This window comes from Antennarius striatus, chromosome 23 (genome assembly GCF_040054535.1).
Source record: "Antennarius striatus isolate MH-2024 chromosome 23, ASM4005453v1, whole genome shotgun sequence".
Taxonomy (NCBI): domain Eukaryota; kingdom Metazoa; phylum Chordata; class Actinopteri; order Lophiiformes; family Antennariidae; genus Antennarius; species Antennarius striatus.
In genome coordinates, this window is record NC_090798.1 from 5,682,486 (window position 1) to 5,708,129 (window position 25,644).

General features: G+C 37.6%; 1 protein-coding gene across 4 annotated transcripts in view; it reads left to right on the forward strand.

Moving 5' to 3' along the window:
* The window catches only part of nrxn2b (neurexin 2b), a 581,101-nt gene that overhangs the window by 167,870 nt on the left and 387,587 nt on the right, over nucleotides 1–25,644 (forward strand). For 3 of the 4 annotated variants that reach the window (XM_068307857.1, XM_068307860.1, XM_068307859.1), the window contains exon 4: nucleotides 18,782–18,799. The exons of the other annotated variant lie outside the window; for it this stretch is intronic. In XM_068307857.1, coding sequence (XP_068163958.1) covers nucleotides 18,782–18,799 — 18 coding nt within the window. The remainder of the gene's footprint in view (nucleotides 1–18,781; nucleotides 18,800–25,644) is intronic. 4 annotated transcript variants of the gene reach the window in all.

Here is a 25,644-nt window from a genome sequence, read left to right on the forward strand (position 1 = left end):
AAAGATACATTCGAATATTGGTTTTAGGCTATAATCTTTGGAAAATGAAGATTTTTTCCAAAGTGGGGACCAATAATCTGAGCATATAGACAGCAAAACTAAACTAAGAAAACTTTAGTCTATATTGGATGCTAGAAGATACCCAAATAAAAGACCACCTTTAGTGCTTGGAAATGTTGCCTTTTTTGGTCATAATTGTTTTCAACAAACATCCCACTATCAGTTAATCCAGAAAAGTAAAGGTACCAAAACACACTTGGGGAGAGTGGCACCCTGGCGCCTTGCACCTACTCGTCACCTACTGGAATTCATTGGACTGAACCCTTTTACACTCTCCTCTTCTTACACGTCTGTATTCCTTGTTTAGAAGGTAGCTTAATTGAATTTGGCCTATGGGGCATTAATCTTGTGGTTGTGTGGTATGAGGCTGGAAATTGGATCCAGGTCAGGTTTTTACATGTTGTAATTAAGGTCAGTGGGGGGCAAGAAAGGGAGAGGGAGGAAATGTAATCCGGGGTGAGGGATGGACAAGCACACACAACAGAGGATAAAATTGAGGAAGGACTTATGGAGAAGTATTCTTGCTTCTACTCTGAGTTACATTGAGATTAAGACGGAAGTGAGATGGAAGTGCTGTAGGATGTTGAGTCTACCATGAACATCAATGTGGTTGCAGGAATAAGAAGTACTTGTTTTACTTCTTCTGTTTAGAATAAATGTACACATTTGTAGAATAAGTAAATTAACAAAAAACAAAACAAAAAAAAACAACAAACAAAAACAAAGCAGTGCCACTATCCTAAATAAAGAGCATGGAGGAGCCAATTTTTGAAATTTCAGCCTTTGAAGGAAACTTGGGAATTGAAACTTCAAGAGAAAGACAGTGGCAGCACAATCAAAACTCTTGGCAAGCATGGAATGCATAAATAATAGTGTGTAAGAACCAAATTATTTGTGTGATATTTATTACATATTGTATATTGTGATACATAACATATAATCAGTGTGGTTTTTTTTCACACAGCAATTACCTAAAAGAAAGGTTAGTAGGTAGTTAAAGAATATGATTGAAAGCAGCAACTAAAAGTCTCAGGGAAGAGACTGCTAAGAAATTTATGTTACTTTTACAAACCCTGTGAGGGGGAACTCAATGAAAAGGATGGACAAGGGAAATAGGATGGCTACACCATATCTTCATAGGGCCATCTGACCAAAGGCATTGTCAAAGATTATAAAGTCATTCAGATGTGAGAGGAATAAAACTCCTCTCTTCCTTTTCACCCTCTGCTTGCTCCTATTTGTCTATTTTGTGCCATATTTTGCTTTGTCCTTATCCCTCACTTCTCTGGCTATCCCCCTTTCGCTGTTCTTGTCTGTTCCCCAGAGAGATAAATATCAGACAGCAAGGGGAAAATGATGGAGACAGGGAATTGTGGAAATGGCAAAAGAGACAGGGAAAGAGAGGCAACTCGGAGATGGAAACCATGAGTAACATGAGTAGAATGATAATTACCATTGAGCCCTTGTTTTACATTGCTCTGTCTCTACACACTTGTGGTGTCACAGGAAAAAAATCTGCAGAGTAGGCATGCTTAATCTAGTCCCACAGTTACATATTGCCTCTCACTCCCTCTCAGTTCAACAAGCCGACGCTACTGCAAAACCCTTGAGCGACCAGGATCTCCCGTCAATTATCACAGGGAACATCAAATACTTTGCAAAGTCTTAGAATTACTCAGCTTCTTATATGACACATATACACTAATGTGCACTCATAGAGCTCAAGTAGTGTTTGTTCATATCTTATTCTTACAAAGTTAGCATTACTCAACCACACTAAGTCAATGAGCATTCTGTGATAAGGCATTTCAGGTAACAAGTTTAGAGAAGAGTTTTTAAAAAAAAATCTGTAATGGTCTCTACGAATTTAAATGTAGACTGCAGCAAAATTAATAGCTGAATAAGTACATTTTAGGCTGCATATTTAATAGCCTTTTCTGTAAGTAAAAAAAAAAAAAAAAAAAAAAAAAAAAGCCAAGGCAGCCTGAATGAAATGAAATGAACAAAAATAATCTCTCCCTTTCACAGCTCCTCTTGCTTGGTCTACAGGAAGATTATATTTCTGCATTTAGTAAATAAAAAGAAAAGGGAGAAGCTAATCTCTTTGGTGGGAGAGGAGGATGGACTAATGAAACATGTTGACACATGTATTAGAGACTGCTATAATTGAATAAGGGGATTTGGTAGAGCATTATTAAGTCACGTGAGGATTTAAAATGGTGCAGAAGTGAGGCAAGGCCGACTGAGTCAAACCAGTGCCCTGTAATGTTTTTTCTAGTTATCTGTGAAGAAAGAGAGCTTCAGTCCTGCCTTTCTATGTCCACATTTTATGGTTATGTTCTCTTTATCTAGAATTATAGAGTAGAATAAAATAGATCTTTATTGTCCATCAGGGTGGAAATTTGTCTCTGGCTCGTAAAAGATAGATACACAGTTAGTAAAATACATAGAAGTCATTTTACACGCAGACAGGCTTGAATCTCATCATATACCTTGCGGAGTTAAGAATACATATTAAACTCACAATGAGGGGTTTCCTTTACTGCATTTTTAGTCCAGGGACTGATTACAGCTCTTGAAGCTCAGAAGTACAAACTTCTGAAGAGGGGAGGACAGCTATCTGCCTCGGTTCAGTCTGTGCAGCAGTGGTCATCAATTAGAGGTACCCACACCACATTCAAACCGCAAAAGCTCCTCACCTACCCAGCAGAGTATTAACAAAGTCAGCAAATTTGTGCTTGAGCATAACTCACTGATGGAAGAGGTTTAGTTGATCCTGAGAGTCGATTAGCTTGAGTGGTCATGTTAATGAGGCAAATGTCTTTTATTGTTAGTTGGACTTAAAGAATATGACATCACATTATTCTACAGAGATTATCTATGCTGCAGACCCCAGTTAAACCCTCTGGCTCTCCCACCTCCCCATTGTGGGTAATCAGCCACTTGACCACTATGCATGACCATTTAAATTTGAGATTGATCACTTGAGCTTCCTCTCTATGACCATCAGTTGTATTTCATCTTGAATTAGAATGTATTGCTTCCTGAGGTTACAGTATCGAGATAAGAACTAAATCATCAATACTTGATTACTTGATTGCCTCCTTAGTGGTTTCAAATAATTTTATACTGTACTTGAGAATGTAATTATCATGAAGTATTTCAAATGGCTGAACCAGTCAAATGGTACATACAGTCTATCAGGCTGTCAATGTGCAAAATACTTTTCTGCAGTATAGATTTTCATTTATCAGGCCAGGGCAAAATTCAAAGATCAAAATCAGAAGAAACTGGACTTCTGTATTCTTTTTCTACTTTTCTATACAATACTGTAAATGATTCTACTGATGCCCAAACACCCAACAATCCACTAATGGCCTATAACAGCACCTCTAAATGTTTTACCTTGATTACTGCTTGTGTAATGAACCACAGAACAGCTGAAATATTTCATACAGAAGTCAAATGCACTGAAGAAGCCTTTTCGAAGAGAGGAAACATCTAAAAGGAGACTCACCTGCTTATGATTCAACCTTCAGCACCACTTCTACTTTTGTAAATGCACACCTGAGAACTGTCAAAGAGTTATCCCTTAACTGAAAAATCTGTTTCACTTCTCTAGTTCTCACTATCTTGTAACAGCTAATAGACATGTCAAACTAATGAAAAAAAAAAAAGAAAAAGCCAGAAAGCAAGAAAAACGGGATGAATATGCACATATCATGACACTAGTTTCACAATAATTAGTCACAGGGATAGGGTGTACCAAACCAGGGACATTGCCAGCTTAACCAAACCTGCATATGAAATGCTTCTAAATGAGACACATAGCATCACACCTCTCGGGGCAAATTAATTCACATTACAGAATGGATGTGTTAGTGGGAACTCCATCAGTTGCCATGGGGAATTTTAATGATCACACTTTTTGTCCCAAGACTGCACTCTGATATTGGTCTATATGTATCAACAAAGAAATGTGATCACACTTAGTCGTGCTACATGTATCAACCTGGTCATTGTCCGCTCCCAACTGTACACAACATAGTATCTATACTCGTCCTTCCTTGAGTCTTGGTCATACAGTTAATTAGAAGGTATTCATACTTGAAAACGTTGCTTAGTGCTTACCTTCCATAATCTCCCACTGCATGTCATTTTAATAATAAGATGTGCTAAAGGAAGCTTCAACTTCTGGGGCTACAGAATGAACACAACATCATTAGTAATGTCCATAAAGTTCACTATTGTGAACTCTGCTGTTATCTGCCAGTGGACAAAATAGTTCACATTAGATTTTAATGCAGCTGTGTGAATTTTTGTTATAAATACATTTCTGTCTATTTTTATTGACAGACAGGACAAATAAAAAATGACTTGAGAATGAAATAACAATCCAACAAGTATGCAATGAATGCTTTGGTGTGGCTTTTTGATCATAGGAACCAGATAAAATGTGTCTATTTTTTTTGTCATATTCCCCCCAAAAAATTCATAAAATCATGAGTGCGCAATATTATTAAAATATGTATTATTAAAAGCTGCAGAATTAACAATAAATGTCTGAATATTATACATGGCAAAAAACTCATCACAATGCAAATGCAGGCTAAAACTTCCAAACACATCTCTTTTAAGGTTGAAAGGAGATTGTATGTTGCACGCCATTACCTTTCCCAACTGTCGCTGCACACTTTTTTTATTCTCAGTTCAAATGATTCAGAAATAATTCACAGGGACCTTGTCCTGCAAGTGACTTTGTTGGGACTGATCAGCGTTACCTATCTTATCTCCAAATAGGCGTAATTGGGCAGATGATTTGTGAAATGAAAGGTTTTAACATATTATTGAGGCTTGATGAACCAAAATAATTCTCCTTGTTAAGATAAGCTAACGCCAAGTCTCTGAACTGCTCTCAGCACTTTTTTTCTGAGCTTGATCTCCATCATGGTGAGCTGGAGTCGGGCTGCCGCATCCTCAATCAAGATTATCGAGTATTCAGTTTTTTCAATTTATAAAGAAAAATTAGCAATTCATTAGTCGGTTTTATTACAGTCTTACATTACACTACTTTTATTAAGTAGGCAATCCCTATTATTTTGTGTTACTGACCGATCCAACCACACAGGAAAGATAAGTTGTCACAGTGTCTCTGAATTGAAGGAAATTAAGCTGGACCAGATTCTCCACCTCCACCGTCTCTCTTGCTAATGTTGAGAATTCACATGGCAGTGAGTTGTTTCGTGCTTGCTGGAGCATACAAGAGGAGGCAATGAGGCAATGAGAATAACATTAGAGCCCCTTGTTTGGAATGGCAATTTACGTAGCAGGTAGATAGGATGAGGTGGAGAGCAGGGGAGGAATGGGGGATGCTTTTGTCTGACAGTGTCACAAAACACTGCTGCTTCAAATCTCAACGGGAATATAGGGCTACCCAGACAACTCCTAGATGACATAAGAAATAATCATCAAATCATATGACCAAATCAAATCAAGACAAGGAGAAATAATATACTTTAACTGGGGATAGAGAAATTACCCTATGAATAAAGGGTGGTGGGAATCAATGAGGAGAATGTCTTCGTTTTGGCAGCGTCAACAACACAATGAAAGATGACTGTAAGTGTTCTAGTCCCAATAAGATATTAAGACGTTTGTCTTTGCATCATTTGCATTATGTAGTCATTAAGCCATCTTACAAAGCCTGTCTTAATCCTATCATGTATGAACTACAATCGCTTTCAAAAGAAAATAAGTACAAAATAACTAGGAATTATAAGACATATTTATGTGCCCATGGTATTTTATGCAGAAACAAAATACATTATTCGCTCTGAGATCTCCATCTGTAACCCTGGAGTGTTCAAGGTCATGAAAATTGATACGAACTCATTACATTAATGTCATGCTTCTCTATAATCAGCCACTTTTGCTTCACCCTAACCATCTTTCAGCTGACTCTGTGTCAAGGTATACATTTTTACAACAATGCCCTCCTGAGGAAATTCAGAGTAAAACAGCGTTTCGGCAGTTTCCATTGAAAATGTGTATTACTTCATCGGTCAGTTCCCTCTTTATCTAACATAAGATTGTGTTTCTGTCTGTCTGCTCATTCACTCAATTTGATTTCACACTGCCTTATGAATGTAGGCGCACAGTTAGAAGTGCTGTCTGTTTTTATCTTTTAAGAGGAAAGATGGGCAGCCCTTCTTACGTTACAAACATATACATTAAAGTTAAATGTAAGTATCTATAGCATCTTGTATTATTGGTTTATTTACAAGTAAAATTTTCCTAATGACCGATTTTACTCTTGCTTTCTACGTTCTACCCAACAGAAAGTACTTAAATGTAATGGAATTGATAAAATAATGAACAGATATAAGGTTACAAACTATAAAACATCCATTATTATTACTAAGAAATACATATAAAATAGGTTGGTGTATGTTCTTGGCTTGTTTCAACACTATACTGAAATTGGAAATTAGACCTTCTCTTTTTACATTCTTCATTTTTACAAAGCTTTACAGCTTTTTTATTGATTGCAAAAAAATATGACTTGTTAGCTCTCACTAAATGATTATACAGTAACATCTGTATGATTAACACCCCACTATGTTGTATTTACTGGTTGTCAAGGTTCGATCAGTAGGACGGAAACTCCGGACCCCAGTTTAGCAACTGCATTTTATTCCATATTATTTCAGTTACAGTGAAAAAGAAATGCTACCTGAAGAGCTCCTCACGGAGACATCTTCCTGACTCACCTATCTGTTCTGGAGAGGTCTCACACACCTGAGCCACACCTGCCCACTTATAGTTTCCCCACAAGTGCTTTAATTATCTCTACACACTCACAGACAGAAAACTAATAAACCACTTAAATATACTATAGCTTAAACTCTATTGTAAAAGGTGTAATGATAGAGAAATGTTATCAACAGAATAAGAGTGAGCATTATGCATAAAGTGATTGGCCAACCAAAGATCAAAATAACCTACACTAGTCCTTTAAATACACAAACTAATTCCCCAACTTATAAATCTAAATAACAAAAATACACCAACCATACAAATTATCCCTTATACAACATCTAAAAATGATATAAAATATGGGCGTATGCATGTTTGTGAGTGTGTCATTGCATGCATGTATGGGTGAGTGCTTGTATAGATGCGTGTGTGAGAGTTACACTGACATGGCGGCAGGACCGTGGTAAACTCCCATTACACTGGTGAATCCATCTTAAGACACCAGTTGACACAACTTCAAACACTGGCAGCCCTTTGTGCCCTTTCCTTATAAAAAGTTAAATTAAGATGCCAAATAGAAGATTTAACAACTTTCTTGCCCCAAACTAATCAGAAACAAATTTTGGTGTGCTGGGAGCAAACACTGTCATGAACAACTTGTGATCTTCATCAGGATCATGATGAAACACAGTACAAATCATATTAAATATAACATGTGAAGCAGAAAATGTTTCAAAAACGCAACCGAGTTCCCAGTCCAGCAAAATATTTGTACCTGTAAGGGTTGCTGAAGAGTTCTTTACTGTAGATCTCACAGATGCTGCATTTCCCAGGGTATCTCATTCATTACTATCATTTACACAAATGCAACACAAAACAAAAAGTAGATTTTAGGACTCATGAAGATGTGTGTCTCATTATATTGGGTATTTCAATTACCATTCATGTCTGAAGATTGATTGAAATCGTAAGTGAGGATTAAAATTTAATTATTGAGTAACAATCTATTTTTTCCCTTTAGTTTTACTCATGTTTGGGGATATTTTTGAAAAGGTATAAGATTGGTGAAAGTAACCTGCATTTTCCCCATTTTAAAAGCTCTGTGTATGGGTTTTTTGTTTTTTTTACTTGAAACAAAATGATTCATTATTACCCTCAGTAGTGGACATTCATCTTGTAGGTGAAGTGATTTAGGTACATTCCTGTCCTTAGAAAAGAGACGCTGTGTTAATGATAGTTTGTGTTTTGTTTTGTTTTTTTGGACTGTGAAGAGATTTGCATTATTACATTCTCAACTCCACTAATTCCATCATTTCTGCCTGCACTCACTTATTATTTACTCAGTTTCTCTAACCTACCGCTCCTTTGGGATAAACTCAACTAGCTTTTAAAGCGCCAGCTTTTGTTGTTGTTGGTTGTTTTTGACCTTTCAGTCCTTCGAGCATCTTGCTGTCATAATCATGATGTCAAACTGCTGCACCTGAGTGGAGCCACTAGTTTCTAGAGAGACCATAGAATAGACAAATAGAGACAAATATTTTGTGATTTCAAAGGAATACAAATAAACATGTCATTTAAAAACACATGTTTAACAAGGGGAAAGTGTAAGAGATTCAACACTCCAAAACTAATTAGTAGTGAATATTAACATCTCTACTCACTGCATCTTTGCTTCCTCTCAGATGTGCATAAACCAGCTGGACTTCTTAATGAAATAATGCCATTATCAATGGTTAACTTGTCAGAAGGTAATCTTGAAAAGCAGATGATTCTGTCATAAAGAATCCGCCACTAAGTCCACAGACCTGAAATGAAAAATGATCCCCTGGATCCTGGTGGCCTATTTTGGCTCTATATTTAATGACAAGGCAGAAGTGATATGATTATCTAGATATGATCCAAAATGTGTCAAAAATGAAATGTATAAATTTAGTGCCATCAGCAAAATATATTGAACCTCAATCAGAAACTCATACTTTACTTTTCAGTATCACTATTTATCCACTGGCACTGCTTTATTTTAGCAGTGTCGCCATTCTCTCTGACATAATGGAACTCATGGGCGCATCATTAAAACATTCTGGTACCTCTGTGTGGGAATCAGATAACCACCACCATTCGTTGGTTAGTGAGTACACAAACACTTTGACCCAACCAATTAATTGGCAGATGAATCAACTTATCCCAATATTAAGGGAATAGTTTAATCAAGAAGCAGGGCTCGGGAACATAACCGCACATCATTAACTCAGTTAGAGCTTTACAGCATTAGTTCAATCACTTTTACCAGAACAAGAACACCAATCGTGAGGGAACGAAGCAGAGGCCTTGATGTATAGATGACAGTGTTTCCTGTGTCCTCACAAAGTATCAGAATACCAATGGCTGTTTGTTAGGCTTTCGGAATCTTCTTCATTTTGTCACCATGCCTCTTTACATCAACAATTCATAGTGTGTCAATACTTCATTTCTATTATTTAATTTGTTCTTTTAATGTTCCTTTTATTTTTGTCCTTTTTTTTCTTTGCCTTTGTGCATTTCAGATGAAGATTTCCAAGAGTTATTTTAAAGTCTCAAATAAGGAAAATAACTGTCATATCCAACTAAGCAACTGATAAATATACTCATTAAGATCATGAAAAATATTTTTAAAAAATAAACCATTCAAAATGCTACACAAAGTTGTCGTGGTGTGACAATTACCTTTCAACATGCAAGCCATCAAAGTGAACAGAGACAGACTGAATGTTTTAGGGTTTGCTGCATTTTTTATGCAGATTACTTTGCTTCCAGTAATTATAATATGATTGTATCTGCTTGTAAATGTTTTGTTTATTCACTAAAAATCGGCCCCATTCAAATACCATTTCCTTTTTGTTTTAGCACAATACGAACATCTCCTGGAGTAGAAAGAAGCTTAGAACATGAGATTTTGACATTTTAATACCAAAGTGTGAATGACACCGATGACAAAAAATCTCCTGCTGTGCCCATTTTTTCAGTAATCCTTGTTCGTAATCTCCATTTTCTGAGAAAGAAACCAATTTTGAGACATATCCAGTGTTTATTGTCGACATTTGGCTCTCAACTGATGTGCTCAGACAGTTTTAATGGCACACTGAAATTACACATTGTTCTTGTGGGGACACTAATGGCAAATTGGTGTTCACTTCAGTGTTTTTGTAAGAAAAAAGAAAACATTTATTGAAATCAGTGATCAAATGGGGATATTCTTCCACTGACAGTTTAAGGACATAAAACGAAGCTCATTTTAGAGAGAGAGAAAAAAACAGTCATAAAATAAACGTCAGCTTTGCAGGCTTTAAACTCTCGACACTTCATCTATTAAAAATCCATAAAAGAGCAACTAGTTTACTGCAAGCCAAAAATATTTTAGAATGAGGTTTTATTTTTGTTTGCCTGCAACATATAACCTTAATATGTCATTGCCTTGTTTGTGAGTGTGACTGTACGTAAACATGTTTGCATATGTTTCTGTGGAGGAGCACTTGAACCAGAGGAGAGATATGGGCTCAGGGTTGCAAAAGGGATTTGGTGAATTACCAGGATGCAGCCTCAGCATCCAGTCGAGAGGATTAGAGACGCGACTGAGGTCTGGGAAGTAAAAAAAAAAGAAAAGAAGATGTCCAGGCAAATCAGAAGAAGGGAATCTCTCATTCATCTCTCTCTCTCTATATGAGAGTGAAGAATTGATCAACACAAGCTCCCTGAAGGTCACTGTGATTTACAGGAAGCATGATGTGTGATGTCCTCTTTGAAATCACTGCACCATAAGACAGCATGCACCTGAAATGCAGATTCGCTCAGATTGGATCAATCAATATTTTTGCCCCCCAAAACTGAATCCTATCCTTAACAAGTTAGCCTCCTATGGTAATTATGATGTATACTTCCTGGTAGCCGCTCCAGCCTGTTGGCTTCCATGGATCCATGTCTACTCGGAAAAATACTCCTGCTGCCACCCTAAACTAGTGCTGTGTCTCTGTTACCTGGCAACACTGCTTTCTTCTGCCTTCTGATCCAAAAATAAAAATGGATTGATTGGTTGCCTTAATAGCTTTTATTGTTTGAAAGTTTGAATCTTTAATCATAACGCTCACAAATAATACTTGAAGGTTATGTTTTCATGTTTGTTGGACAATATCAAATGCAGACCATTTTTTTGAAAGCTCGGTTTTTTATTGACTGTGTTATCATTCTTTACTGGAAATATCAATTTCTATGCTACCTGTGGACAAGTCTTTGATACCAACCACAGTGGTGTTTTCCTGCGGAAAAATGGACAAACACACCTTACAAAACAGGTAATTTTCTTGCTCTTGAAAATGAAAAATATAATTTCACTTAGACTGTTAATTAAATGTAAGAGTTAAGTGTTAGAACTAACAAGAAGTTAAGAGTGATTCTTGTCATTGCCACACAATAACATGAACCTGGCATCCACCTCCAAGTGAGCCAGGTAGAGGAACCAAGAGTTATGATTAATGTCAAGTGATATAACGTCAAGTGGCAAGTCTCCTTAGTTCGTTAGTCAGCGAGGATGGAGGGTTCCACAATATAGTTTTACTATGTTGATAAAAAAAAAAAAAAATCACGAGACATTTAAATTTGTATTTTGACACTTTTAAATGAAGAGGGTTTGCAGTCGGAATTACACTTAACAATTTATACAAAATTAATGGGTTCTGATGAAATAGCTGTCACCAAACAGCAGTATAGACCCTAACTCATTCCTGGATTTACCAACCCCGTAAATCCAATAGGGTACCAATATAAATCAAGACTCTCATGAACAAATATGTCCTAAAATGCCACCCCAGGATGCATTCTAAGCAGATCCATCAACAACATTAAATCTGGAAAAACATTTTTGTTTGGGCAAATCATAATCTTTTTATTATATATATATATATTCTGGGGTTCTGTTCTTTGATTCCTAAAGTTATCGGTTGTCACATATTTGTTGCAAATGGATTTGCAGACATTCAGGATTTAATGCCTAGCTTTCAAACAATGTCAGATTATATTTATGAATTTTAACACATTTTGATTTGTTGTGCTTTGTTGACCCAACAATGCTCAGTACTTGAAGAAAAATAAATGGGATGAACATCATCAATATAAACAGTTAAAGTCATTCTACTTTCCTCATGACTGCTGCATGGATAGGAAAGTACAGAAATATCACATTGTCTCATCTAATTAAGAAAATGGACATTTTCCTACCTTTTCATTAACAACTTTTTCACTGTATTTGTAAAAGTACAATAGTGATCTTTTTCTACCCGTTACAATGATGGAGATAAAAATCAAAGATAAAAATCAGTAGTAATTGTAGTAGTAGGTCTGTCACTTAGTCTCAACCTGACAGAGCCCATCCATCCTCTGGCTTGTCCTCCTCCAGGCACAGACGCAGGTTCATGTTCTACCTCAAGCTTGCTGACTTTACAACATGATTTGATAGTGATAGCTGGAAAATCTCTCTTCTGAGAATAAAACACTGATAACTCATGCTCCTCACCAGGAACAAACTGGTATCCTCACAGAAGAGTAATTTATCTTCTGTCAGACTAATAACAAAAAAACAATAGTACCTGTAAAACTGTTACTTTTCATTGTCTTGTGTGATTTTATATCCATTTGATTTATGTCAATCGATGCTTTCAAGTTTGTAACCATTCCTGATTACTACCAGTGCAGTCAAAATGAGCTAATTTCCTCAACTGCGTACACAGAGCGCTTTACATGGTTTGCGTACTGACCTAACCTTTAAACACTGACCGTTCATGGAGTAAGCAAAACCCTACATGGGATGGATTTGAGTTGAATGCTAATAACCTTTTGCAAAGTAGACAGCCTTTCCCTAAGGTGATTCCCCCTATGTAAAGGACATAAATCATTTTAAGTAATTACACCTCTGCAGTAGTTCATTGCCTTTACTTGCCTTTTATCCCTGTAAAAATACTTTGCTCCAGTCAGATGATTGTAGACTGCAGTGCAGACTCTCACTGCACACATTGATATCTCTAGACTTGAAAAATAACCCAACAAAAGCAGAGAGAGGTTGGTGAGAGCCATGCTCAGAGGTTGTTGAAGAGAAACAGCCAAGCTGAGATAAAGAGGCAGAATGGGAACTGAGTTTCAGGAATTTATCTTCATTTATATTTTCATTTATTCAAGCAGGATGCAATTCCCTGTTCAAATGCACATATCTGAAACTCTTTGTGGCATAATTTTATAATCACTCTTAGATGCCAGTGTTATGCATGGTATTTAGATAATATTTTATTACTCACATTCTTGAAGAGCTGCAGTAAACATATCGGCAGGTATTCTCTCATAAGTGGGAACCAAATGCTCTTTTGAGAGTGTTATGGCGACCAGCACTTCTTTATGAATTTCAACTCTAAACATGTGTTCATGGTGCCAAATTATTATTATTTTTTGAGCCAAGAGAACTCTTCAGTCACTCCGGATAACAGCATGTCTGCGATAATGCCGCAGTGACATAAAAACACTGAGCTGTGCGACTGCTTTCAAGCATGGACAGACATAAAGAGAAAGAATATACTCTTCCAAGATGGCAGCTAAGTCAGGTTTTGTGATTTTATTGGTGATATATTACATACCTCTCTAGAACAACATCCTCCAGTCAATCTGAGATTTCTGGATGAAGCATTCTGATCCAGATTAACAGAACTCTTTACACCTGAACTGCTGATGATTTAGGCCTACACATACAGTGATGAGCAGGAAGAGAAGGGCTCGACTAACCTTCCACGTGGTGCTGGGTTCTCACTTTTAAATGTCTGACCTGCATTTCCTGAGCTACCAGCTTTATTTGCTCTATGTTTCACCAAACTAAACTGAGACTCAGCCCACCTTCTAGACTTTAAACTCTCAACCTGGTACCAGGGTGACAGAGTGTCTCAGTGAGGATACATTCATCTTCTACTTGCTCATATTTCTCTGGATTGGAACTCTGCAAAGCCGCCTGACCTGATCTTCCAAATTGTCTGTTTTTATTGATCAAGCCAAACAACTTGACAGGGGCTCTGAAAATTGTTATACTTTCATTGATGTTGTCTGGAAATGCCTAATCCGTGTCCAACCACCTCTATGCACTGAGTTTCAACTTTATCAGGCCTTAAAAGATGAAGACAGAGAAAATAACAGTAAATACCTTGCTAGACCTAATTATATCAAATGCATCACATAACTACTCCTCAGGTGACATATTTTATAATGATGTTAGTGTTCACTATCAACTGCTTTTGTTTGACATACAAAATCTTGAAGGCAAATTCAATTTTCATTTATAAAAGGTAATTTAGAAAAAAATATTTAAAGAAGTGCAGGCCTTCCTTAACGTCCTGTACAATTGCTGAGGCAGTCTAAATTAAGTTTAGATGGTATGGAATTACTTGTATGCTATTTCCAATAAACATGCCACATTAAGAAGTTCAGCATGAGTGGTAGGGAAAGTCCCGAGTTTTCAGTAAGTCTATCAGAGCTAATTTATTTAAGAAACAAATTTTGGGTGCAAAATAGATTGTGAAACTCCTGCTGATTGTATTAAATTTAAATCTTAAGAAACAGATGCACGTCAGTGATTGGGAATTCTAAATATGGATTTATTTAAATTTTGAACCCATACCATTAACTCAAGTCCACAAAGCATTAAAATATATTAATCACAAACAAAAAATCCACTTCTCCAGATAAGCTGGATCCTGACATTTGTAGGTAGCTGCAGACATTATTGCTAAGTCAATTGCACATCTTTTTAACATCAGTCTTAAAAACAAGCACAATACCTACAATTTTTTTTGAAAGCTGCATGTTTTCACTTATATAAAGGTGGAGACCTTATCTGAACAACTGTCATCCCAAACTGTCAGTACTAGCAAAAATCCTTGAACCTCAGGTCGCTCTGCAGCTGAAAAGGTTTTTTGTCTGATGTTTAACATTTTATGCAAGAATCAATCTGCCTTTAGAAGTGGTCATAGTACTATCACTACTGCCATGGCCATTACAAATGATCTCATTGGTGCCTTGGACAGAAAACAGTATTGTACTGCCTTATTTGTCGATCTCTCCAAAGCATTTGATTCTGTGGAGTATGAACTGCTTGGACACAATCTCGTGTTTGCTTGGTTCGGTTCTAATTCCTTAAATAGTTTAAAAATTCCTTAGCAGGTGGGACAGAATATAAGCAGAGGGCGACAATTTGGACTCTCTGGAGATAACTTAAGGTGTTCCATTTTGGAATCCTGGGGTACAAGGTTATTTTTGTATGTCTTATATTCAATTTTTATAAATGATGTATTGTTAGACATTTAATCTAAATTGCATTTACAGTATATGTCAATAATAATATATTCTATATATCGGCTCCTTCTGCAGTACAGGCATTTGAGGAACTTCAGACTGAAATTCACTTATTGCACAGCACTTTGAAGAGTCTAAAATTGTCTTTAGCTTTATCAAAAGCTCGAGTGCAAAGCTTAGACAGTCTAAGAATTTCTGTGTCTGATGGCACATTGATTGCAAGCGGATCCTCTTACAAGAATTTGAAAATGTGAACTTATGAAAATATTTCATTTAATGTATTGGTACAAATATTTCTAATATACTGAAGAAACAATTGTAATTTAAAAATAAATAATGCTTTATATTCTCCTCAAATTCATCTTGCTGAAGATACTATTCTATCTGTAATTGGTTATGGTGATACACTGCAAATGTATTTAGCCTCCATTACCTGAAAGAGACTCGATTCAGTGGATCAAGCTTCTTTACGTTTTCAAATACAAAATGTCACAATCCACTGCATTGATTTTTGTATGGTTAATTGGACATCACTAAGCACTTGTAGACAACACCAATAGAGTTTGTTCATCTATAAAGCTCTGCCAGGTAAAAACTCCAAAAATACCTTAGCTACCTTCTTTGTATCAGCTTTTGTAGTTACCATCTTCAAGCCTCCGAATGGTCACTTTTTGAATGCAGCCCAGTTTTTGACAGATCTGGGCAAAATCTGTCATGCGCCATGGTCATGAAATAATCCACGAAAAACTGTCAGATTAAAAACATAAACAAATATCCTTTAATATTTTAACAGTATCATAAAGAATGCAGTGAAAAAGGAATGACACTTTTTCTTTTTCTTGAGAGGCTACTTTTCTTGAATAGCTGTCCCTCTGTTCTGTTGTTTTAATGTGTAAACTATTTTTACTTCATTTATGTCTCAGGCACTTGTTTTATATCACTTGTAACTTTGTATGGCTGTTACCTTGACCAGGTTTCTGTTATAAAATAGATTTCTAATCTTTATGAGACTTCCTGTTTGTAAAGGATTAATAATAATAACAAGAATAATAACAATAACAATAATGATGAGACAGACTTCTTTCATTTACTTAACCATTACCAGATAAAAGCTCATATATGCCAGTGACATCCCACACAATGGACAGGAAACTATAGAGGAAAATTAACTGACATTCTATGTGATACTTTTTATTATATAATTAAAAAATGTATTAAAATCTTTTAACTGAAGAAAAAAATAGTTTATAATATTGATGACCCTGACTCAGGCTAACATATGATTAATCAACTCCACCAGTTAGTATTTGAACACAGAAGGAGAAGCAAATACAACCTCAGTATGTTCTCTTTATGAGGTACTGAAAAGCAAACTGTTGCCAGCATCTTTCTAGGGTTATTTACTGGACTGCAGGAGTCACTAGAGACATTATAGCTCTGCCCCATGGCCCTATCAGCTCTACAAACTGATATACTATCAATAAAACATAGTCAACTCAGGTCTTTGTCCCTATCTGTCTAGAAACGGTGGCTGCCATAGCCTGATATTTGTTCACAGTTGGCCTAAAATGATATTTCATGAAGCACATATGCTGCTACATCTTCATTTCTCTGCTGGGATACTCAATGTGGGCTCAGAGAAACTTGATAGATGAGCAGTGTTTGACCAACTATGTCTTCATGTGTTATCTTTGTCTCCTCGTCCAGCCAGCACACACTCAATGGCTCACTTCCTGCTTTCCACAACCATGGCTATACCTCCATGTGTCACAAACATGTTTCTTGATGTCACAGCAAGCTGGACTCCAGGGAATTGGAGATACCCACCAGTAAATCCAGGATATTAGCACATAAAGGCCTCCTGAATGCTTTCTGATTGTGTTCATTCCTCTGGCAACCTCTCTGGTCTTTCCTTCATCCACCACTGTGGAGATTTAGGCTGAGTTTCAGCACTTGTGCCTAGCCTGTAGTTCAAGAACAAAGACACCACTGCGAGGCAAAGTGCCCTTCACTCCATCTGCTCTGGCTGAGATTCATGCTCCTCTTCTGTGTGCTGGGAATGAAGATGTTTTTTTCACTGTGGACATCCAATGGTGGTCATCTGACCAGTACAGATGACATCCTATTCTGGGCCAGTTTGTTCCTGACTGGCAAAGTGATGTACATTGTATGAGAACACAAAGCAGCAGCTCAGTAGACAAAAGATTAATCCCTCTCCTGACTCTGGGCATTTTAGCAAGCTCCTGAAGTTCAGTGTACACTCTTTGATTGTTTTCAACACAGATTTACATTACAACTACAAAGTTATAGCAGAATGGCAGAATAGGGTTGGGGTTACCCAAGTGATGAAATGCTGACAAGAAATAAACATCCCCATAAAGGTTATCAACAAAAAGGAGAAGAAAAACTTTCATTATCTTTGGACTAAGCATTTGCCATTTGCCATTTAGAAAATCAAGTTTATCTGATAAAATGTTTGAAAACCGTTCTTTTCGCCAGATATCTAACCAGAAGCTACACGTCCGAGACAGATCTTTCCACGTCCTAATCTATTCCCACACCTCCTATAAACTCTGCTATGTTTAGTTTGAATTTCAATGGAAACTTAAAGCAAACTGAATGTACCTTCCACCTCAAAACGATTTTAACATTTAATACTTTCCTCAGCACTGCTACTATACAAAATCCTTGCCAACCGATGCAGCTACTCCAGGTTTCGATGAAAAAACAAAACAAAACTGGCCTGACAGCTTGGATCGATATTTCAGATGGAATGTATGCATTTAATATTTTTTCTGTCATTGTTGTTTTATTAAAAATGGATTCCAAGTGGGACCGCCCCCTTTCATAGATCTATGGCGTAAGGTGTTGGATGGTTTCAGTAACCTGGTGTGACACCTGAACACCACTGATAAATGCGCTGAGGAAGAGCACAGGAGGCTGAAGGGCTAATGTGTTACGTTTGATGTCAACTAAAACATGTTTTAAACATACTGTTACGTTTTATTTGTTATTTATTGTTGATTTGTGTGTTCCTGTATTTTATTATTGATTTTCACTGTTTTTCTCCTGCTTTGATAGATAGGTAGGTAGTTAGTTAGGTAGATGGATTGATAGTTAGCTGGATAGATGGATGAATACTTTATTAATCCCGGAGCAGTTGTGACTTAACCTATTATATTTATTATCTTTACTTTTGGGAGGGTTCCTGCAGATTTTATGTATTTATTTATTTATTCATTCATTCATTGTCTACTGCCTCATCCGCTGTGGCGAGTCGCGGGGGTCTGGAGCCTATCCCACTTGGGGTAGGCTCTCAGCAAGGGAAACTCCGGGCATGACGCCAGTGACATATTTATTTATAAAATGAGTTACCTGCAAAGTTGGGAAAAAAAAGAAAAGAAAAGGAGTCCCAGGAAGTTTGCTGTTGCTGAAGTCCTATCCTGACATTTTTGACTTGTTTATCCTTCTGCCCCAGTGGCTATTTTGTGCTGTCTCAGTTACATACAATTTTGTTAAGAGTATTTCTTAGCAACCATCCCTACTCAAAAGACATTTTGCGGTGGTCTTTGAGCTGATCCATTTTCTCTTTCCCTCTTCTCTTCCCCTATAGGTGACTCATCTCAAGTCGGTAAGTCATCTTCTTCCTGTACCTAATACATCCTGTGTGCGTTCAATCATCTGCAATCATGTAACAGCTGACATCTGGTGCACACAATCACCAATGACACACTTGTGTGAAATGCTGCTGGTATTGAAGACTAATAGCTGCTTTACTTGCTCTTTGTTCCTCTTTCCCTGCTCTCATTTTTTGTTAATATGCATTCCAGCTATTTGATGTTGCCTATTACATTACTTGAAGGAGGAAATTGCAAACTACTGTATTAACAATGAAGGGACAAACACTTAGTCCCAACTTTGCAAATCACATGAATTGCATTGCTGCCCAATGTAAATGCAAATTGTAAAGGTTTCAGTGAATTAATTGGTTGTTTGAATATCATTTTACTGTAGGACTTTGTTATTATGGCCTGGCGATCCGGGATTCAATGTTGTTGAGTTCATGAAGATTGTGAAAGTGACACACTCATATTCAGGGCTACATATTCTAGATAAGGCCTTGTGGTTTATGAATGCAGTCTTTACTAGTTATTTGCTATCCTGTTATGTCTATATAGAACTTCCCTGATATTAATGGCTAACATTATTTTAACTCCACTCTATTGCAGTATGTTTTGGAAAAGTTCTAAACAGGTACAAAGGTTATTCATTCATTTTCTGTAGAGGATTAATCCGCTGTCGCGGGTGCCTGAAGCCCATCTGAGCCGACTGGGGGCTTGAGGCACAGGATTCTGCGGGCACAATGCTGGTGCACTGCGGAGCCACATAGATAGACAAGCACACACGCACGCACACACTCACATACGGGCAATTTGAAGCCTGCCACTTCACCTGAAGTGTGTGTTTTTGGTGGTGGAAAGAAGCCGGAGAATCCAGGGAGAAGCCACGCAGACATGGGGAGAACATACAAGCTCCAAGCAGAGCGGAGAACCTCCTTGCAGTGCAGTGACAGCACTACCCACTGCACCACCGTGCCGCCCAGATTAAAAGTTGTTTGGGAATTTCAGTTGATCCATCATGTTTTATGTAATTTGTCTGCTGTGGACCATTATGGCATTTATTTTAAAAAATGAATATAGGCTTTATGTGCAAATGTACTGACATTTGGTAGCTTTCCATCAGCACATCATTTGAAATTAGCAAGGCTTTAAGACATGAATGAGTGAAGAGATGGACAGAGTGAAGGGATGTCTGACATGAAGTGGGTGCAGATTTGAACTTAGACGTCTTACTTTAACTGCAGAGTGCTCCTGCTCCAGTGATGTTGTCAAGGTTTCTGCTCTGTCAGTAATTACCTTTGTCTCCCTGTGCTTAGAACCATGCATTTTGAATGGAAAATGGTACATCACATCAGAATATGTAGAATCCAGTGAGAGGAAACAAAAATTCCAGCAGCCATTCTCCACAAAGCCACAATAAAATAAAATAAAAAACATTTTTGACAAATCTCAAGATAATTTTTGCTGTGACAATTCTAGCATGTCTCTTGATCCTTCTTTATAAATAGGTTTAGGTGTATTTGTTTTTGTCTCCAGAGTTTTGTTCAGTGAACGGTTGTCTCACACTTCTTATGTCATCTACATAGTGATATGACAGCCTAGAAACTGATTGGGGACGAGCGGTTTGGTTAGGGACATGTTCATCCCCAGGGTGAAGTGCAGAGTGGGAGCAATTACTCAAAAACCATGTTCTTTTTTTTTGCTACTCTGCAAGAATGGAATTCCAATGAGGCAAAGAGTAGAAGAATAATTAAAATTTGATCTGGGAGCCCAGTGCAAATTGCATTTTTTTCTTCATTAAGACCAGTGGGCTAAAAATGAAGGAGATAATATAACTTTTGAGATTCAGGCCCTGTGTGTGAGTCTGCAAATTCAATATAATTCATGTGTCTCTGTGTGAGTGCCTATTGTCAGATTTTGCAGACCAAGATAGATTCCGAAAGCCTACCATATGTTTTCAGGACAGCTCTTACTTTAACTCATAGACTGTATGTGCTGCTTTATACGTAGATGAGTAAGCAGACCAACAGTACTCCTCATGAAGGAACATTGAGATGACAGTGTCGGAGGGCTGTTTATTTATTTAGCTGTGTAGCAGTTATATTTTGCAGCTGCGAATAACCAGTGATTGCAAGCCATTTCTGCCAAAACCGTTTTATTAGTGTACACATAAAGCAGTGGTGAGATGATATTCTGACATTTCATTTTAATCAGAAACTGTTGCATAGCACACATTATAATAGGCTTCACTTCATTTTTTTTTTCCCCAATTCAATACAAACTGTCCTTTTCATTTTCCACAAATGTCAAGCCCAGTTCTACACCAGTCAAATAATTTAACAATGACTGATGTGAAATCAGGACTGTAAGTCAACGTTGCTGGTTTTTCTCAGAAGTGAAGTTTTTGTTTTCATTGGCAGGCTTATGAGGCAGGTGATGGCTGAGGTGTTCCTCACATATAGAGGCAGACAGGAGCTCTACAAAACCAGATTCTTTTCCCTTTGCTAAGTTTTGTTCTTGCTCCAAAAATGGATTGGCATACACATCTAACTGTGTACATCTCTGTCTGTTGCTATCTCTCTCCAGCTTTGTTCTTCTCAGCATAGATGATTAGCATCTATCTTTCCCTTTTCCTTCTCCCTTTCTGGGATGCCAACCCTGGGCTTCTCAGAACCAACAAAGGCCTCTTCAGGCATGTGCTGCAACGGGATTGACCTGCCAGCCACGCACAGTCACTAAATTTTCATTGAACCACACATCTACAATTTGGACAAGGCAATGAGGCATACAGGTTCTTTGTTGGGTTAGTTTTACACCATATTGCTTTTCTACCTGCCCTTCTATAGTCCTCTCTGTTCTGCAGTATGATAAACCATCTCAGGATGTTTGCACGCCTTAAAGCAATTTTTCAAATCACTCATATTTCACTGCTCTCAAGCTCTGCAGCATTCTGTATTTATTCTCAATTGGGAAATTTATTATGGAACTTGCTCTTGTTCTGAGCTAATACAGACATGGAGGAACGACCCTGCTGTGAACAATGAAACACTTCATAAATTTCCTAATTTATGAATTTCTTTCATCACCTTTATAATTAAAATGCTGCACATTGAGGCAATGTTCAGTTTGATAGCAGCAGCCTGGCCACTTACTTGAACAAGTCAGCCACAAACATGTAAACCAAGACAATAAAAACCCTTTATTAACTCTGAAAATGCAATCCGTACTTAACTTATTTTCCCTGCCTAGTGATAAACAGCACGGCCTTAGATGAGACAAACAAAATGGCCATTTCACAACGTAACAGCATAGCCTGTGGTTACTTTTACATACTAGAGGAGGGTGGTAATGAGATAGCTACCTGAGATAATTATTACTCAAGGTGTCCAGCTCTCTTCTGCTCACTGCAGGGAAACAGTTTAACTCACTAAAATTAAGCAGCCAGTCATTTGCTCCATTTGATTCACCATTTATGCCATTTTATGCTTCATTGTCTCATAGCACAACAGTGTCTTAAACAGAAGAGGTGTGGACCTGCAATAGGGGAAGAATGGTGGAATGGAATTTATAGGTTGTAAACACAAGGAAGTAAGAGCAAATCAAGACCCTTTGGATCGGATGAAAGGTTTCTAATCCTGTCATCATCATGTAAATTCTTAGGATGATGTATGTCCTAGTAAAGATTGCAATTCCTGCTGGGAAAATGTTTTTCATGTATATCAGTATGCATTTTAAAAAATGTCAGTCAGAATCATATTTTTTTTGTTTCCCACCCTGTTTTACTCTGATTTTGCTGTGTAGATTATGTCACCAGTGGTTGAAACACATCTTGTTATTATTCCCATTTCTTTTATTTACTAAAATTGGATCCAATGTTGGTTTACTGCTGGTTTACTCTTAGAACTGACATCATCAACACTAATGACACTAAGTCTTAACTTGTAAAATGTTTTATTACAGTAACATATCGTTATGTTAGTGCTCTTCTTCCTTTTTTGGCGACTTGAAACACTTAACATGGCAATCACTCAACCAATAGCCATAGCTAATCCCTAAATTAAAGATAAGATACACAGATTGGTTTGAGCTTCTAGAAAGACTTTCAACATATACAGAATGCAAAATGTCAAGATGTTGATATTACAACAGAGTTTGGAGATGCTTTGATTAACAATAAAAGTGTGAAATACTGTAGAGTGTCAAGAAAATCTTGCACCTCCTTGGAATGAGAGTGTAGGAACAATGTTCAAGAGTACTGCTGGAAAAACAAACTCAAGGAAAACAGAGCAAAGATCAAGGGTCCAGGTGGAACAAAGAATGTCAAGAAGATGTTTATGTTGTGTAAGAGTTGTTTTTCAAGGCACTATTGTAGCATACAGTGGGTAAAGTAAGTGTTGAACATATCACCTTTTTCCCAGTAAATGTACCATTGACATTAGATGTTGGTAATGACCCATGCAATCCGCACATGCAAAGAAATCAATTCTTGGATTTCCATAAAATTAATTGCGTGTTAATTAATGGAATGACACGGGAAAGAGTATTGAACACATGAATACATGAAGGTGCAAAAACCACAGAGAGCCAAGACACCTGCTGAAATCTATCAGAATTAGAAAGCAATCCTGCCCCATTGCCAGTTTAAATTTATATCAGCTGGTTCCGTTCCAGCTGATGGCCTGTAAAAAGGTGTCTCATTGCCAAGGTGTCACACAAGAAACATATCATGGTGGATAAAAGCAGAAAGCTCTTTTAAGGCTTTCCCAACCTTATTGTTGCAAAACGTATTGATGACATTGCTTATAAAATGATTTGTAAACCTTCGAATGTTGCAATGAGTACTGTTAGAGCCACAATCCAGTAGTGTAAAGAACATCATTTCCCCACAAACCGCGACTAGGTGCTCCTCACAAAATTTCTGGCAGAGGAATGAAAGAAAGTATCAGACTAGCCGTCTTAAAGATGAGAACCACTCATGGAGACCTTCAGAAAGACTTTGAAAAACCAATTTATTTTTTTTTCAGAATAAAAAAATAAGGAGACCTCTCATCAGGCATAACCTGTATGAACGCTCATCATTTGGAATTTGCTGCACAACATTTAGATAAGCCTGTGATAAGCCTGTGACTCCTAGACTGGCCTAGACAGTCCAGGAGCTGATATTAATATATTTTAAATATATGCAAAGAACTAAACATCCTAGATAAAACAAAATGCACATAGAACCCTCAAGAATTGAGGGAGTTTGTGTGGAAGGATGGGCTGGACTCACACCTAAGCAAGGTATGCAGCTAGTTTCTCCATATAGGACACATCTTGAACCTGTTAATACCAACAAAAGGAAACCATATTTTCTTCCTGTGTCATTCCATTTTATTATACATTACTTAATTTATGGATATCTAAGGTTTGATTGGTGACCTGTTCCATTATTATTTTACCCGTTGTACAATTGCAGACATGAAGAAAGCAAAACTATCTTCAGATAAAACACATAGGTATAAATTGTTCTTATATCTTGATCTAACCTGTCAGCCATTCCTCCGGGGGGAAACCTAAAGCAGGGAAGCAGGTGGGTCAAGTCTCAAAAAGGGTTTAATCGGACAGGCAGGGGTCAGGTATCAGGTAAACAGTCTCACAGGCAGATGAATCAGACAGACGACAAGTGAATAGGCAGAATCCAGTAATCAGGTGGGGTCATACATACGAGGTAATCCAAAAGCAGGCAGACAGATCCGACAGGGGGTAGACAGAAGGCAGGGTCTGGGAAAACAGGCGGAGTCAATCACAAAAACTGAACAATGGGCAGGATACTAAGGCTGGAAGGTCAGGGCGAACACTAAGCAATCTGGCAGAAAGCAGAGAGCTGAGCTGGCATATGAAGATTGGGGAGTGGCTGCAGGTGCACGAAGGGAAGGCAGGTGCAGGGAATGAACTTGATGTGACAGGATCTGGAATGAGATGGACATGTTAGTAATAAAAAAAACAAAGAAATACAAAGCTAAATTGTCCAGAGACATGACGTTCACAGAATATACTTTGCTGTTTCTCCTGAGCCTGTGCTGGACATTACAATGCTCTGCAGGATCGTTTCAGATCTATTAGGTTGATTTGACTGCATGAGGAGCTACAGAAAGAGCTGCTATGTGAAGGGAAGAAGACCAGAATAATGTGGTTTTATTATGGGAGCAGCAGGGGTGTTCGCTAAGTACAGGGCCAGACTGCTGTCGATGGGCCTTAGTGCCCTGCAGCTCCACGGGTCCGGGGCAGCCTTCCTTAACAACCACAGTTTATTACCAACAGCTGGTACTGGATACTGCCCAAGGCCAATGGCATACATTAACACAGACCATCACACACACACACACACACACATCCCTACATTTTCACACTAGTCACTGTAAATTGACTGCATTAATATCCTAACTTGATTACATCCATTGCTTTTTCGGTGTATATGATGCTGTGAATGCTCTCTGCATGCAGGAGATAAGAGGCATCACCGCATAGAGGAGGAAATTGCATAGATTTTATTAAAATATTATTTTTCTGTGACCTGGAATCTGCCTGAAATCCACTCTCTTTGTAAAATGAGATAGAAAATGAACTTTTCTTGGGAAAAAATATGAAATATTCTGTATTAACCTAATCCTGAAGGAGACACCCTAAAATGCTTCTTTGCAGACAAGCTGCATACTTCTCAGACTTTTGTTTTCTCTTTCTCGTTTTACTCTATCTGTTTCTCACACACACATGCACAGACACACACCGCCCCACACACACACACACACACATACACAGACCAACAGTCAACTGTGATGTCCCATACTTATGACTGTGACTGTCAGCAGTGAAT